This window comes from Sinohyriopsis cumingii, chromosome 3, assembly GCF_028554795.1.
Source record: "Sinohyriopsis cumingii isolate HCF-2022 chromosome 3, ASM2855479v2, whole genome shotgun sequence".
In the NCBI taxonomy this organism is placed as follows: Eukaryota; Metazoa; Mollusca; class Bivalvia; order Unionida; family Unionidae; genus Sinohyriopsis; species Sinohyriopsis cumingii.
Window position 1 is genome coordinate 123,684,767 of NC_142963.1, and position 18,691 is coordinate 123,703,457.

At 38.0% G+C, this 18,691-nt stretch overlaps 1 protein-coding gene across 1 annotated transcript in view; it reads right to left on the reverse strand.

The window, feature by feature from the left end:
- Positions 1-18,691, reverse strand: part of LOC149803762 (dynein axonemal heavy chain 3-like) — a 311,163-nt gene that overhangs the window by 277,346 nt on the left and 15,126 nt on the right. Inside the window, exon 4 of the mRNA XM_089953988.1 lies at positions 3,964-4,072. Within this exon, the coding sequence (XP_089810114.1) occupies positions 3,964-4,072 (109 nt within the window). The remainder of the gene's footprint in view (positions 1-3,963; positions 4,073-18,691) is intronic.

Genomic DNA, 18,691 nt, shown 5'->3' on the forward strand with positions numbered 1-18,691 from the left:
GTCATAGCCAAATCTAAACTTGAATTACTAATTTCTTGAGAAAGTTCAACTGTTTGATCAGATGTCCCTAGATGCATATTAAATTGTGATGTTTTCTGTGACACATTCATTACCCTGATCCAAGTCACAAATCCTGCAAATTCAAAGCGATCCATAATCAACTTACAAATTGTCTTGTGCATGCCTGAATGGACTTCCAGTCAAACACAGGTGAGCAGCATGAAAGATGCATGGAGAATTCTACTGGACACACAAGAAGAACACACTGGTCACCTTACATGAAGCAAAATATGACCAGACTTGATACAGACTATTTGCACATCATATATTTTTATTCACAGGAGTTTGAGTTTCAAATCATGTAACAGACAATCAAAATTTTACAGCATTAATGGTTTTAATCTCACTTTTTTTTTTTTTTTAAATTTCCTTCAAGACAATTCACATAAGCAGACAACACTTATGCCAAACAATTGTCAAGTTACATATTATGTCATCATTTATGTGCTGTCCCCATCAGAAATTATATACAACCATTCTCCATGTATATGCCAGACCTTTGGAAATCCTCATAGAGAGCGTGTACCAGTTACCATACAATCATTAAGTATTCTTGACTTGGTGCAGTACATCTTGAACTAAGAGAAGAAATATCTAGCATGCACTGCAAGGTCTCTGCAACCAACCAAAATACTGTACAGAATCAAAAATAACGATCTTGCAGTAACTTGTTCTGTCCAGCTACTAGTGCACATTCTATACATGCAGGACATGTCTGACAGGACTGTGTGACTGACTATAAAACGCCCAAATCAGAGATTGTGAATGCCTGATAAGAAACTATATTTAGACTTGAAAAGGAATGGTTTTTAATGAGACTCATAAACAGGCACTGACTTTATTTTTTACTTCATAAGTACAGTGCAACAAGTGTAAAACTGCTATGTATTCTGGGTTTAATGCAGGACAAATGACCACAAGATTACCCCTAATTTCTATAAAGTCATGCCAAAAATATAACTGAATGTGCTACAATTATGCATAATATTTTCAAGCTCTACCTTTAAATCCATCTTTTATTTACAAACTACCCACCACAATTTCTTTCAAGTGGGAGGGAGAGGAATTGCCCACTAACATTTTTCAGTTCCAGAAAAGACCCTGTGTAAAAGGTAAAATGTAATCTCTAGTCAAACATGGAACTAGATCCTTAGCCTCAACCTGGGTTGGGAGTAGATCACTCAATTTCACAGGTAATAGGGGTTTTCCAAACAAATAAAAACTTTAGTCATTTAAAAAACTAACTGAAACAAGCCCAATAAAGATTATTCTGTACATCTGCTTTGTACTAACGCACAGAAAAAAACAGGGAACAATAAGTTTGGTATTAACAGCAAACCCGTTAAACTCTACAGTTAAAATGGTTCTGTTCCAAAGTAAGTGTCAAGCTACCCAAGATGTAGATTATCATTTAATATAACAAAAATTACTTTACCATGTACACCTGAATCTTATAAAGCTGATAAAAGGACTGTCAGAATGCAAACATGTCGGCAATTATATAGCTATATAATGACATGTGTGGGGATAAGGTCACTGGAATATGCCTTAATATATTCAATGCCATGCAATCTTCAGCTACAAAAAAGGCCGAATAATTCATTTAATAATATCAGTTTTATCACAGAGCATCACTGATATGTTTCATAGACCTGTGTCATATTTAATCAAAGCATACATTTAATATCACCTCACTATGTGACAAATGAAATAATGAAGACAGGAACCTCGAAGTGATTCTTACTACATCTTCTACAATTCTACCAAGTTTCATATCTTAATATAAAATGGCTCCAAAGTGACAGAGCTGACAGGAAAGTGTCATATAAAATACAAATACTAAGCTATGTGACCCTAGCGTTGATGACAAGATGCCCATATAGGCATATAAGTTTCATTTCATACAAGCATACAAAGTTTCATCCATTTATCTTAAATGGCTCCAAAGTTATAGATCAGAAGAGAAAATGTGATGCAAAACAGAATGCTGAGTCATGATCTTGACCCTGAAGATTGACCCTCACCCAACATGGTACACAATACACCTTTTAGTGATGATGTACAAATACTTAAGTTTTATCTGATAATCTCAAACAGCTTTAAAGTTACTGAGTAAAAGGAAAGTGTGATGAAAACTGTAAAACACTGACCTTGAGACTGATGAGAGATCCCATAATCTGGTATATGTCATACTTTCTGATGACATCCATGCTGTACAAAACTATTTTCTGGCTAATTGTCCAGGACAAGTGACTTTGAAAAAGTTACATGTCCTGATCAACTTTTGATATGCCTGATCAACGTTCGATATATACCATTTTTCAACACCACAATTTTCTTTCATTTCCAGTATCTAATACCTAAAATTCTGTCCATGGGTAATATTTGTGTGTATGACAGTACTGTGGTCTTTATAATTAGGAAGTAGATTATGTACTGCAGTAAATGAAGCAATGTCTTCTTTTGTGTGACGTGCTGTCATACATACATGCAATTTCTGTTTTTAGAATGACTGACATATACATTTTACTGTTATATTTGCCAGTTTTTTTAGAATAATCGCTAATTCTGTGTTGTTCAAATTATCAAACATAAAATCAAACTTTTTCTCTTTAGTGCTATTCCTCTCAAAAATGGAATTGTGCACCTAAACTTTTGCAATAACACTAATTTGGCATCAATATACAGGAAATATTACATATCTGGCTATAATTATGATTATCAATTTTTTTAATTTTCTTCTTCTAAAGACTGGCTTATAAATTAATAGTGAAACATATTAGTCCTATGGAATATACACCAGCCAGAACTCTGCTCTCCACTTTGGACAGTAACTATTTAGAAAACTTTAAAATTTATTAGATATAATAAGGGTTGAATATGTTTAAAAATCAGAGAAGAAAAATTTAACAAATAGACAAGACTACACATGGTAACCTTTTATGATCAAGTCACCAACTACCTGGAGCGAACCAACTGATGACCCGTCTGGTATATAACTGCAGTTTAGAAGAAATCTGACAACAGATACACAGCACTAATTATCGGCTATTTATCTGTCCTTTGATGAAACACTGATTTCATTCTAATCTCAGAACATTCTTTGTCTATGAATGTATATATCTCAGATATTTGTAAAGTCACATTTTAGCATGCCATATTGGCAGGTACTTCAAGTCAATTCCAGACAATATGCTAATGATAAAAGATTTAAAAGGAAAAATCTAAGCTAGAAGAGGACAGTACTCCAAAAATGTGTATATCATGCAAATTAAGCTGGGATTTGTTTTTTTTTTTCTTCTTCAAACTGCACTTGTCCAGGACTAAACTCAAACCATCAGCCATCTAGCACTTGTACAATAGAAAAATCTACTATCTCTGGGTGTCACGCTATCCAAATTGTACAGTCCTGGATGTATAACCATACCAAGTTTTATCTTTCATTCTCAAATGGCTTTAGAGTTATTGAGCAAGAGGGAATGGTGCTTGAAAACGTTTGACACTGATGATAAAAACATTAAATGTGGGATGTGACACAATTCTTCTATACCAAGTTTAATTCTTTAAGTATAAATACCTTTAAAGTTATAGAACTAAAGCATGACATTCAAATGGCTGAACACGGAAATGTGGATACCATGTCCCCAACATTTCTTCAAAAAGGCTAGGTCAAAAAATAAACATACTTATGTGTCTCTTGTTCATGTCATAGTTAATACTAACAATATTGGATTTACAAGCTTTGAATACTGCTAAAATGGAAATAGCTGTATTCATCTGTTTCGAGCAAATAGTTCCATCAGTATTGTATTTTATTATGCTTTGAATTTGATATATAGTAATGCTGCAACAGAGTTTATATGTTATATATAGCACATGTAATTTATCACTCTATTTACTTACCCATTTTCAATATGCCCATTTGCTTCATCAACCATTCTACCATTTTGTGCTTTATCCATAATTGTTTTACTTCTTGCCATTTTCCTGGGGCTCTTACTTCCATCATAAACTGTAACAAGAGTGCCATACATTATATGCCCACCATGTCATCAGCTCCCAAAATCATTTATTTTATTTCAGTCTTTGTGACTTTGATGTTTGCCATGTTAACCCCGAGCACATGGCAGGGTTAAAACAAAATTCAGAATGATAAATTAAAAGATTTTTCACAAACTTTCAAAAACCACAAACATAGATTTCCAAGACTTATTTTGGCTAACATTTTGTATACAAGTTATGCTATATGATAAAACAATGAATGTAAAATACTACAACATTGTTTAATGATGAAATTCAAACTATAAATAATTTCCTAAAATTGCTTTATAATGATCTGGAAGATAGGATAACATTCATTATTATTTCAGAAATATGTATCTTGTGCATCAGATTTAAAACAAAATAAATTGTTCTCTTAACAGACATCAGCACTGCTTTAAATGCATTATTATAGGTGCTGTTTTTTCTCCTCAATCATTTTGGAAAGGGAAGACACCATTGTGATTATTAATAGAAATTAAATGTTTGAGTTAAATTCAATTTTCAAAGACTTTTAAAGACCTCGGGGTAATCTGCTCAATTTTCCCAAACTTTCAAGGTCTTGAAAATGCTACCTCATTTTTCCCAAACTGTCAAAGACATTCAAAGACTGTAAGAACCCTGCATTGGTGCCTTTCTTGTCTCAAATGCAAGCCATCCACAATGTTTGTTAATGTTTCCTGACACAGCATTTTAGTAATTTTGTAGCAACTAGCCTGCCTTCAGCACCGTGTGCATACCAAATTTTATTGTCTACATTCTGTGGTTCTTGCTCCATAGTGCTAAGAACATTATTGTCCAAAAAATTTAAGACCAAAATGTTAAAATGTATATACAGGCTTATCTGCATGTCAGTAATAAAGTACCAATTTTCAGTCAAGTTCCAAAAATTTCAAGACAAAAAGTTGCAGAACAATTCAGGAAGATAAACCTTTTCAAATAAATCAAAATATGTAGTCCAGCAAAAAAGATAACATGTAAAGATGTTAAAGTTTTTCTTTAGAAAGTATATAAAATAAAAGATAACATGCTTACAAAGATTGGTCTGAAATTCTAGAATATAGTGTCAAACTTTGTTATAAATCAGCATTCTTTTAAAATGTCCAATATTTTCTCCGGTGGTATATCATCAAAAGTCTTCTTCATCGAGTTCATGTTATCTTGCAAGGTGGTAGACAATATGTTCAATGTGAATGTGTTCTACTATCAGTGGACTCTGGCAAGTATGCACTCTGGTCAAGATTCACCCGTCAGGAGGTATGAATGGACAGCAGACATGTGACCTATATGTGTGTGTGATATGTTTTTACATGAATAATGCAGGAGGTATGAATGGATAGGAGACATGTGACCTATATGTGTGTGTGATATGTTTTTACATGAATAATGTCACTCTCCAAAAATGGGTTAATTTTCTGAAACTTTTTTGGTGGACTTTTCATTTCACATATATTGCCAAGTACATAGAACATGCCATTGTATAGAATATTACAAGTTAGTATATGGCATCTTCCATTCAGAAATGGGTGACTGCTTTATCTGCCCTTTCATTACCCTTATTAATAATGTGACTTAGAAGCCAGACCAAAAATTAAAAATTTCCAGACCTCATGAAGAGTTCCAAATCTGTATGATAAAACATCTCCCAAACACAAAAGAGCAGTCACATCACAAGTTTCCAACTAAGACAGTTGTAATAACAAAAATTTAAGGCTTTTCAAGATGTTTTTGTCATTTTTCAATTTTTCTATACATTTTCCAGACCTGAAAAAGCAATTTTCATATTTTAGATCTTTTCCAGAGTTCCAGACCTAAACAGAAAAACCGATATATTTATTTCATTGATTTTATTAGCACTACTATAATTGTTTATGTACAGTTTCACATAATTTGTCATTATCCTTATTACATGATAAAAACTGAAATTTGACTGTGGCATCTACCCTTTTAGTTTCTGCATTAAGCAACCTCTGCACACGCTTTATATTAAAAGTTATTAATTTCTGATCCTTAATTAAACAAGAACAATGAACTATTGGTCAACTTCACTTTTTAGAGTACATAAATTTTAAGCAAAAGTTGTGACATTTTATCATAAGTAAGAGGACACTGAAGGAGGGGTGATGAGATATTTCTGTCATTGCAAGTCTGCAGTGTAACTTATTTCTCAACGGTGCTAGTATTTGCTACATGCATTGATTTGTAAAGTGATTTTTTAATCCAGATTGTGAATGTTTTGCTCTAAATAAATTCACCCCCCCATGGATAAGAATAGAAATGTTACAAACAAATGGAATAAGCTCATACTGTCCAACATCATTGTTAATTTTATAAATGCAATAGAATTCTGAAAATCGGAAGGTTCTGTGGACCAAAATTATGTGTTCAAATTTCCACTTGCTTACATTTTTGGACACAGAAAATACAAAAGCTCTCACCAGGCAAGTCATGCCCTGACACTAAGTAATAAGTAAATCATCAAGGTTCTCCCAGATGCCAACATCTGTGTAAAAGTATGCATACTTTTCATTTTTTGGAAGCTGAAAGTTCAAATGAAAGTCCTCAGTACACAAGCTCTTTTGTCAATGAAATCCTATTGTATCTGAGCCATTTCTACCAATGGCTATTCCATTTAAACATACATGATATCAGGGGAAGGCAGCTTTTAAAAAATATATGCCAGGGTACTTTGATTTCACAGTGTTCATATTAAAATGATAAGAAACTTTAAATTGCATCTAAGGATTATTACCCTTAAAATTAAAACCCTGGGTCCCATGTATTTTTTAATGGAACAGCCCTAAGCATGTATCAAACACATAGTGTGTGAGCTATCAAACAAAGTTCAAGTGATTTCAATGAAGACACATAGGTTAGATGTAAGGAGACAATGAGATTAAGACACCTGTTAATCAACTTCAAGTGCCTAATGATCACTCTGATCAAACGACTAATTACACCTGTTAATCAGCTTCAAGTGCCTAATGATCATTCTTATCAAAAGACTAATTACACCTATGAGTGCTTTAACACCTCTTCATAATAAGAATTACTATGCACAGTTTGAATCCATCAGTTTACAAATCCTTATGCAATGTTTGAACACTTGTACATTATCATATACCGTATTTAGAAAATAGCGCCAAGGTTTTTGAATTTATTTTGCATGTTGGAAGAATATTAACTCCCTTTAATTATCATAAAATTAGCTGTTATATTGCATGTTGTACAAATAAACTTTCTTTTTCACAAGATTATTATATCTGTACTATTCCAATGGCAACTTTTACACAATTTCTTTGGTTCCAAGTACAAGGCAGCAGCAGAGGGGCTGTACAGACCGAAACTTTTTGCACAATAAACCCCTCCAGGAAACTATTCCTCGATAGAGGGCTTATTTCGACGAAATAAACCCTTCTATTCAGAATACAGGACAAAAAAAAATGTCCCCCGAAAACTCGAAGAGTTTCCAGGGACAAACTCGTTGAGTTTGCACTGACAACTTGGGTTACTTCAATAAATCTGAAACAGTTTCCGTGGCGGGGTCGTTATTGAAAAATCCATGGGTCGGGTCCATCCCCTCTGCTGCTCTGGGAAATGAGTTTCCAAGGAAAAACATTTTTATGTTAGCGGAATTAAATCATTGACAAATAAATAATGGCAAATATTGGAGAAGCACATACGACTAGATTAGCTCGAGAACGTCTCGAAGCAATTCAGAAATTTCTTCCTGTCCGTGATAGTGTCAGACAAAAATTACAACTAAGACAGCAAGCACGGGAAGGCTTTGCAGAGACTACGGAGGAATTATTTAAACCCGTGACCAAAGCTACTGAAAAATCCGCAGCTGTTACCAAAGAGGCTTTAATAGAGCAAAGGAAAATTTTACAGGATATTTCAGCTGGACTTAAACCCCCGCCTCCACCCGATGAAGTTGTTGTGTCAGTACCTGCTGGTAAGCGAGTAACAGGGAGAATTACTGACCCCGCCAAAAGATTTACGCCGGATTATATTGAACTTCTTAAAAATGTACCAGAAGAGAAATTACCTGAGACAATACTGTTAGGATTGATTAGAAGAGATGTGTCTTTAAACCCAGAACACGGTTCTATGACAGATGATAATTTTATCAAATATTCGTATCGTATACGTGAAAATAAAAAACAAATCAGCAGGGACGATACAAAATACGATAGACTTGTAGATGCTATACGTAAACTTGAAATTCCACCATCGCAACCTCAAGAAGAAAAATCACCGTTGCAACACACAGAACGACAACAATATCCTTCACGGCGAAGAGCAATAGATCCTGACCTAACTCCGTTAAGTGAATACGAGGCTGCATCTGAAGGAAGTCCGCGGGGCCAAAAATTCAAACAAACTAGGTCGCCGATAATTAGCTTAACAACATCTTCTGAAAGTTTGCCTCAAGACATTTTATCCCCAAGAATTGTACCATCAACAGGGGAGGGTTTAGGATCCGGTTTTATTGCCTGCCCTAATAATATCATCGATGATGTATCACGGTTGGAAGTTCTCATCGGAGGAAGACGTGCCGGAAACAATTCTCCGGAAATTATAAATGAAGCCGCAGATATCTGTCAGAGACTATTTCAGCGTGGCATCATGGATATCAGCATCTACCGGGGGCTCATTGATGAACTCGCAGACGGTTACCACAGCGACTAATAATTAAATTTGCTAGCAAATTCAGTTAGATAAACAATAATTAAATAAAATGATACTACACGATTCTTTTCGCAGACCAAGAAGTGTCAGAGTAGTAAACTCACGATTACCAGTATACGAGGTTGTTTACGGAGATGGAGTCGGTGATGTTGTTAGGGATTTAGTCACAAGAATCGCTCCGAAAGCTGGACCGTTAGCAAAACAATTCGCGATGAAAGCCGCTGATGTTGTCAAGGATAAAGCCATTGGCACTGTTGGTAGTCTTGCCGGGAAAGCATTTCAATCAATCAAGGATCGACTAGCACAGCTGATACGAAAAAAAAAACCCAGTCGAGAGGTTGGTGCCAGTAAAACTACCATCCACTGAAGCTATGCCGGCAAATGTTAGTAGCGTAGTAAATAAGGCCGTAAATCAGAAATTAGCTGAGATCGCAACAGCAGGAATTACCTCCAAAGCGTTGCAAGATAGTGTAACTGCTAATTTGATAGCTGGTAGTGGTTTCCGGTGACGATAACATTTTAATTAGATCATCACAAATAATAATAATGTTTGCACGAAAATCCAATGACGCGTTTGATATGTCCAAACCAGTACTTAAAGATGATTCTGTACGTGATTTTCAATATTATTCTTATGAAGCACGTGATCCTAACCAACGCGGAAGAATTGAACTACAGGTCCAGGATACAAGTAGATACTTCTTGCCCGCTGAGGCCTTCATCGAAGTTGAAGGTAGGCTTTTAAAGAATGATAACACTAACTACGGAATCGGCGACCGAGTTGGATTTGTTAACAACGGCATCATGGCGTTATTTAAATCCGCTATTTACATGATAGATGGAAAAGAAATTGAAACAATTCATGATAACGTCGACGTTGCCACAACAATTCTCGGGTTGGCGAGATACTCGGATGATTACACCAGATCAGCCGGACCATCAATGATGTTTGCAAAGGATATAACCGACAGCCCCGAGAACAGGAATGTAACAATGAATAATGCCGGTGACGCAGTTGCATCGATGAACGAAAATTTTAATTTGGGTTTTGCAACACGTAGATCGATGTTAAGTGGAGATGAAGAGTTCTCAGGTGTGATTCCATTGTCTCACATCTTTGGATTCTGCAGAGATGTCCACAAGGTCATATTCGGTGCCAAACACACAGTTGTACTTGTGCGAAAACCTGATGATAATGACGCTATCTGGCGAGATGCTGCTGTTGCCCCTGGTCAGGTAATACTAACTAAACTGTGGTTGTGGATGCCAGTGTTGTCTCCGTCAATCACCGAAGAACAACGACTGTTGTCTTTCATGGACACGGGCGGTAAATCACTGCTATCCTGGAAAACAACAACCACAGACGTTATTCAGGGTGATAATGGTGGGTTGTTTACATGGCATATATCATCGCAACAAGGAGTATCAGCACCACGACATATTTTCATTGCATTTCAATACCGTGCTAGAACAGATAGCCAGGAAAGAAATCCAATGGTATTTGATACACTTGGAGTTTCTGAAGTTTCGTTGAGAATAAATGGGCATCAGGAGCCATCTGAGGATATATTAATAGATTTCGAACATCATCGTGTCGCACGCGCGTATCATCGTCTGATGTCATTTATGGGGCGCGACCTTAATGTAGACACTGGCCTGCAAATATCACAGCGAGACTTTATGAGTTTATATCCGATTTATTACTTTTCGCTGGAACATCTTGATCTGGTTAAACAATCTGTTGTCGACCTACATTTCCGAGCTCGTGTAGGTGTTCCTGCTGGTGGTTACAGAGCGATTGCTGTCATACTCTCCGATAAAGCAATGCTGCTTGAAGGTGTTGGCGGACGAATGAGGGTCATCGACGCTCCAATCGAGAATATGTAACGCAATTAAAATCAAACTTAGGATATAATGTCATACAGTCATGTTAATGTCACCTTGACTTCCGGTCAAACGAAGAAATTGCAATCAAAGAACGCAAGCACGTGCGGGACATCAATAACACTAAAACGAGATCAGATTACTGGTGGTCCAAACAAATTGTCGTTGACTAATACTCAGCTTAAACATTTTAATAAGGCACTAACAGCAAAAACCGGTGTCCGACTTGATTTCTCTGCTGCAGCTATCAAGGACATGACTAAAACCGGTGGAATATTTCCTCTTCTCGCAGCAATACCGGCGTTGATTGCCGCGGCAGCACCAGCCGTAGCAAAAGCCGCAGCACTCAGTGCAGTTGGAACTGCAGCTGGAATGGCACTAAAAAAGGCAACGGGAAAAGGATACAAGAAAAAAAAGGGACGCGGTCTAAGACTACCAGGAACTCCACCATCATGGTATCCAAAAAAATTCTAACGCCGTTGAGCAATTTTGATTTACTCGATGCTGTTAAAAAATTGTGTGTAAAACATTTCAGAGGCGTATTTATGCGAGATCAATTACCGCAACGACCGAATAATCCAGAAACTGGCATTATCAATCTCGACAACAAAGATGGTCCGGGAACTCACTGGGTTGCTTACGCGATCGATCCACGTGGAATTATCTATTTTGATTCGTACGGTTTAGCACCGCCAGTTGAGTTTCTCAAGTATGTCAGCAGATTTTCTAATGTTCCAGTGTGGCAGTCGACGTTACCAACACAAACATTAATTGATCCGCCCATTTGTGGGAGGGAGGTTTTAAATGTTCTTGATGCAATCTCAAGAAATCCAGCAACTCCTCCTCATAAAGTAGTGTATGAATATACCGCATCGAGAAATGCTAGCATTTGAAAAACAGCAATAAGAATAATGGTGGATATTTACGGAAGACCTTTCACACGAGGAGGTAAACCAAGCACAGATGCTGATCTCTCAAAATATGCGACCAAAGATGAAGTCGATAATCTTTTGAATATAGCTGGAGTTGACCCAGATGAAGTTGCTATTTTCCAAGACAGGCAAGGAAAACTAAGAACGAGCAACATTAAGTGGAATGATATAATTCGCAGAGTTCTTGGAGCTACCAAGGATAACTTCGTTGCATTTAGTGATGGCGGCCGGATCAAGGACTCGAATATATCAATCGCAAGCATCAAAGACAGTATTGATAAAGGTGTTGATAAATGTGTGAAAAAAGCCGGTGACACGATGACAGGCGAACTCAGCATGAGCGGCAACAAAATAACCGCGTTAGCGAATCCCGAATCCGACCAGGATGCGTCAAACAAACAATACGTGGACATCGTCAACGGTAAACTAAATACGCTGCGTGCAGAGCATGATGTTCACGTGGGCGCGTTTACAAGATTTCGAAGAAACTTCGTAAAAACTGATGAGGTCGTGGATAAGTTCTTTGGGACTCCTCCAGTCGTCGATGTAAAACTCGCTGATGTAAAGACTGACATTAACACGATCAAACAAACACAGCAGGATATCGTATCGGGTATTCCTGATATCGTTAACAAAACCAGTTTGATTAAAGTTCCCACTGGAGTTACTCCGGGGCATATCACCAACATCGTATTCACGGTATCATCGGGATTCGCAACATGGTCACGACAAAATAACACTATCAAATATACAGCAACAGCCACCGGTGTTTACAGGTTGTCTGTGTTTTCAGCCGCTAAATTTGAAATCTTCACAACATATCCTTGGAGACATTCCACCGATAAGTATTCCGGGGTTTGCACTGTAATACTAAACAGCGGAACCGAGGAAACATTTATGCTTGAAGCCGAGGACGATAGTTTAACAGCAACATCTTACTGGTTTTGTTTGGAATTCGTCGCTGCAACGCCTCAATTGGTTACCGCGTAATTGAATAATGTCAACGACGCCAGATGCTCAACAATATCGATACAATCAAGTCCGTGAGTGGCAATCTGAGTTAAAAACTGTCATCGAAGTAACTAGTCAAAAAGTAAAAAAATACAAGCGCCGCATAACAGTGCTGGATATTATGGTTTATTCAGTATCTGCCGTTGTTGCATCTGCCGGAGCAATACTATCAGCGGTCACTCCGGTAACTGCAGCAGTCGCCGCCACGATCTGTGTTTCCGCGGCCACAACAACAGCTGGAGTTTTCGGCATCATAGCAAAAAAAATATCATCATGTGCTAACACAAAATTACACGATTACACGACAAAATTAAATACAGCCACGACCGCATATCAGAAATTATCATCGCTGATATCATCATCGTTAGACGTGCAAAGTAGCGACGCTACGATATCAGATTCTGAATTCAAACTAATGTCAGATGCGTACAATGACTATTTGAAAACTAAACAAATAAATAATGTCAATAGAACTGCTTCAACAAATAGTCACAAACACAACACCGGTAAGGACCACAATGATCTCAGTGTCCTCGACGACACCAGAATTCGGTATTAATTTTCGAACTCCAATTCCAGTGAGTGAAATCGCGTTAGCAAAGCTCAGTGTGTATCACAGCTGGCCCAATGTTAGGTCGGCATCATTTGGTGGTCTGCAGCCAAATAATTCATTCGTGTTCGGGAAAAGCAAAGCCGACTCCGGCGAACAGGGTGAACTTGACTGGAATACAATTACACTTCCCACTGGGAGTTATCAGATCGAAGAAATCAATAATGAGATACAACGCCAAATAAAACGAATCACCGGCAAGGAAGCCAAAATATCTATAACAGCTCATGAACCAACGCTGTCTGCGGTCATTGAAATCTCAACGCCAGGATACGCCGTGGATATTTATAACAGCTCAATCCGAACATTATTAGGATGGCCAAAGGCCCCCGAGGTTAAACCTCGTCCACCAAAACCTGAAAAATCGGATTTTATGACCTATAAAGAAGCACTACACGACCTCGAGTACAATTATTATTTACTCCTTGCAGATCAATTACTAGCAAGAAAAAGTACTTTAATGCCCGATACTTGGAGTATAGAAGCTCCACGTGTTAAGGGGGGGGCAGGAGCTCCGTGTTTACCGTCTAGATGATATAGAATCTGAATTATTTATTCCGATCAATCTAGTACATAAACAACAGCTACAACTCCTGCGAGTATATTTCCAAGATTATATTTCTGATTTAACAAGTCCGCGTGATAATATTATTACAACCATAGAAAAACTAAACAAACTCGCATCGGCCATGGAAACTATAAATCTAAGAATAATTCAGGCTTTACTGGATCTTAAAGACTATATCGATGATAATTATAGACAGATAGCCAGAGCAGATTTTGCAATTAAATATGGTATTCAAGTGAATGATATTTCAGATTTTAAATTTCCTGGATATAACGTGCCCGAGCTGAGAAAATCAGTCTCTGATCTCATCGATCAATCTTTCGAAGATATTCTTGCCGCGTACGAACGAATAAAACCACAACCTGTTATTCTCAAGCACGACAACAGTACAGCATCCGATGGCAGACACATCTCACCCGGGATCGTAAATATCACAGATGTTATTGCGGTCAATCTTGTATGTGACGTCATCGATGGCAGTTACAGCGCATCAGATACTACGACGGCACAACAGGGGTTTATCCTGTATACGTTCACACCAAGAGACCCCCCTGGTTTTCTGATTGTGCAAGAACCAATCAATCCGGTCTATCTACGGTGTCATAACCCGTGGTTGTCAACGATAAATTTCAAACTCACCGACCAGAGGGGGAATTTGTTGGACCTGCGTGACGAGACTGTTAGTATAAACTTACTGGTGAAGTCCTAAGTCAAGGGATCCATAATATTTATAATAGTTTTTTTTTCTGCACTGATCCATTTTCGTCATTTTATCGTGCAAATACCCTATCAAAACCAGCATAAGTTATCGTTGAAAGTGCTAGCACGCATTTAAAAAAAAACGGTTGTGTATAATGTATCAACCCGAGTACATTCATGCACGAGTTCATATTCATGATAAGCAAATTCTTTACGAGGCAATAAAAACCGCATTTCAAATACAGACATTCCCAGAACAGTATTTCCCCGTTAAAATAGTTATTGACGTGTATGGTGACGAAGACTTCTTGTTAACTCCGTCACAATTAACAGAGCTACAGCAAAATCATATGATCATAGTTTGGTGTCAACGAGAACAGATTATGAACTATTCTCATTCCTGTATTGATGTTGAAACGCTTAAGCAAATCCTGAAAATCTGAAAGCGCCCTTCACTTGAGAAACTCTTTGAGTTTCCAAGGGCAAAAAAAATAATACACTTTTTTTTTTACCCGTGGAAATGTGCTTTACACTCCAAGCGGGGGGGGGGGGGGGGGGGGCGCTAGCGTTCTCAGGTTCTACTTTCACTTTGTGCTGTGAGTCACACGCTATGCGGTTTATACTTCCTTGTCGGCCTCGTAGTCAGAAACACTAGTATTTTTGTCAGAAATGCAAGGCATTTCCGTGTCTAGATTCTTTATATAACCTTTTAACCGTCTCACCCTGGTGCTAATTAATTTTCGAGTCTCATACTCTTGTGACAATCCAAGACGAATCTTCTCAACTGCACGGCACAGTGGAATAAATTCAGATACCTGATTTTCAGTTATCCCGGCAAGTGATCTGTAAACACGATCTTGCAAACCCTTAATGAACCTATAACGAGCAGGGAGATTGTTCTTCCCCAAGCGTGATAGCTCATTCAAGGATTCAAAATCTGACATAATTGTTTCAGTGTCTAGTAAAATATTAAAACCTCGCTGTTGTAATTCTTTAATTTCAACAAGTATGGTATTTATATTTTCGTGATTCATATTATTATATATTTTTATATTTTTAATAGAAACACTTTGCATGAGAAACGCTAGCTTTCCAAAACAAAACGAGACAGTCGGAAACATTTATCCCCTGCAAGGGCCTAGATCGTCAAATAACGTTCTAGAACCCCACGAGGACTGCTTCCGACATGACAATACAACATGTAACACGAAACACTTTATCCCCTGCAAGAGCCTCTAGATATCTATAGGCTCAAGAGGACGTGTTTAGTGAATTGACAAGGACAAACATATAACACGTAACTTATCCTAAGGACGGACCCCTCTGACTGCCAAGTGACTCAGAGGCACATTTATTTACAAGATGAGACAGCCCTGGCTTCTAGGATCGAGTTCTCTAGCAGGCCCGGCAAACATTTATTTGACAACACAAACAACCTTTACCTCTGATTCGAGTATCACAGCAAGCAAAGGTACAATGAACATGTAATCTTATCCTAAGAGACGGTACAGAACAGACAACCTTTACCTCTGATTCGAGTATGACAGCAAGTAAAGGCACAATGAACATGTAATCTTATCCTAACTTATCCTAAGACCTTATCCTATGACGACACAAACATACACAGGTGGGTCATTTTCTACGGTCAGCAGCAGAGCAAAACCATCCATTGAATCGACCATTGGATGGTGCACAAAAGACACCCGCCATTGGCGGATTAAATTTATGGTTTTGCTTGCGCGTGCTGACTTTCGATCGACCCAAAGGTCTTAGGGAGCGATTTCGTATATAACCCAACTGTTACTTGCGAGTTGGAAATTCGCTCTAGCAGTGGGCGGGACTTGTTTAAAATATTTTAATTGTATGTTTTCTTAAGCGCGGTCATATAACAAGCACAGAAGAGCAAAACAGTCGGATATATTCAGTAAAACGAGGATATTGTTTGTAAAAAAATATATATTCTACGGTAAATAAATGATTACATGTTATGAACTCGATAAAATATTTTATCAAGGTGGCTTTCTTAGGGGGAGCAAATCCTCTGACCAGCAACGACAACTCTGCAAAGCGTTACACACTCTCGGAGGAGTTATCGTCGTTTGTGTCAACGATAAGAGTTATATAACAGAATGAAATCTTCTGTTTGAGCTTCTTTGAAAATGCTGTTTTGTAGATCCCATCTGCGACATGCTGTACAGAAGGTGGACAAATACCGAAATACCTACCGGCTGCGCTCATTGATTGAAATATTATTTCTTCACGAGTCTCAACATTCACAGATTTCACTGCTCTTCTTATAACTGTTTTACATTTAACTCTTCCTCGTATGGTATTCTTGCTCTGAGTGATCGCTTGAAGGTTTTCAATACTGTTATCAAGTCTGTTCCCGTTAATATGATCAATGACAAGGCCTTTAGGGATCTCTCCGTTAAAAACCTCATAGACGAAACGATGACATAAATACCTCCCTTTCCTAACAGTAAATCTTAAATAACCAGCATTATCAACTGTACCAACTTGTTTCCTCAGCCTGTAGTTTCTCACTATGCCATCTCGGTTTGCCTCATAATTTGGAATAGTTGGATGTCGGACGAATTCTTGATTCATTATACTATAAGCAAATCATTGTCTAATTCATAATTTGTCTGAAAACTTATTTATGTAATCACGCTCGCATTTGAGAGCGTTATCACAGTCTGGATTTTTTTTATCATAATACCGTTTTAGTTCTCGATAGCGTTTTCCACCACACGCTGAACATAATTGCGTTTTTCCTCGTACTCCAATGCCGCATCTGATACACGGTATCGGTCCTAGACTCCCACCGCGGACCTGTTGAGCATGTTGTCCACAGTATTCGCCTCTGCAGGGTTTGCTACACGGCGCTGATGAATTTAGTTTGATCCACTTGCATTGGTTCATCATATAATATATTTGTCTATTTAAATATTTGTCTTAATTATAATAATGGGTTTTGAAAGACTATCCAGAATAAAACCCATATCAGGTTCTAGATTCGATCTTGACCGGTTAACCGCTGATCCACGACGAAGAGAGTTAGCAGAGGTAATTGGTGTTATCAAGAATGCCAAAGAAGAGTTTCGTCGTGATGGTGCCGCACACACGTGGTCTTCGTATAAAATTATCCTCGGAAACGCGAGCATTTCTCGTGACCGTATCATTGATGCTACCATGAACGATACAATCGCGCGTAACATAATTGGGTATCTCGACGATAGAAGATATTTCGTACAGATAAAATTTATTGTTGGAGTCGGCGAGGGAACGTGGATTATCAGAGACAAACTAGACCCTGTTCTTGATGCCAGAGGCGTTCGTGGAAAAACCGTTCTGTTAAGTAAAGACTCAAAACCGGGAGTACTTGTTGGGATTGATATACCATATTATGCCAGAGCGTATCCTGTGACCGCAGTTGTTTATGGAATTTATCCGATGAAGAAACCACGCGTTGATAAACTCAAACCGATGAAGGTGTCAGTGTTGAATTGTGTAGCTGAGCGAGTAATGGAACATTTTAAAAATGCAATGCGAGGAAACGGCCTAACACCGCTAAGACAAACTAAAATAACAGCGTGGGCGACACGAGTAGCGCATAAAGGAGCGTCAATAAATGATGTTGCTGAGCTAGAGCGATTACTAAAATTTCCTATAACGGTTTCATCGTTAACCGGTGAGGTATTGTATGAGTGTAAATACAATTCCCGTGGAACACCAATAACTATTATCGATCATAACAGTCACGCCTGGACTGACTCGGTTAGGATATTTCCGCAAGACCGTGTTGTGAAGTATTATCCGGAATTGCAAAGCAATTCTGGGAGCATGTTTGATTTTATTTATCAGATAAGTAAAACCGATCCAGTGTCTGTGTGGTTATTCAGAAGTAGCGAAGATGGAGAATATGATCAGTTTGTGAGACCCAACGGGGAAATATACAGAACAATGGCGTTACAGCAGGAAATGAAAAAACTCGCAGAAAAATATCATGCTGGCAACACTGATACGTTACTGACACACTGTTTTACTGTCCCGGGTGTTGTCGCGCATGTAGCCCGGGAACGAAATTCATGGAGACCAACTCCGAAAAGTTTTCTTGCTGATATCCAGCAGAGCTGTGTCGAATACGGACACGGCGGTTTGTGGAATACTCAGTATGATCACCGCGGTATGATA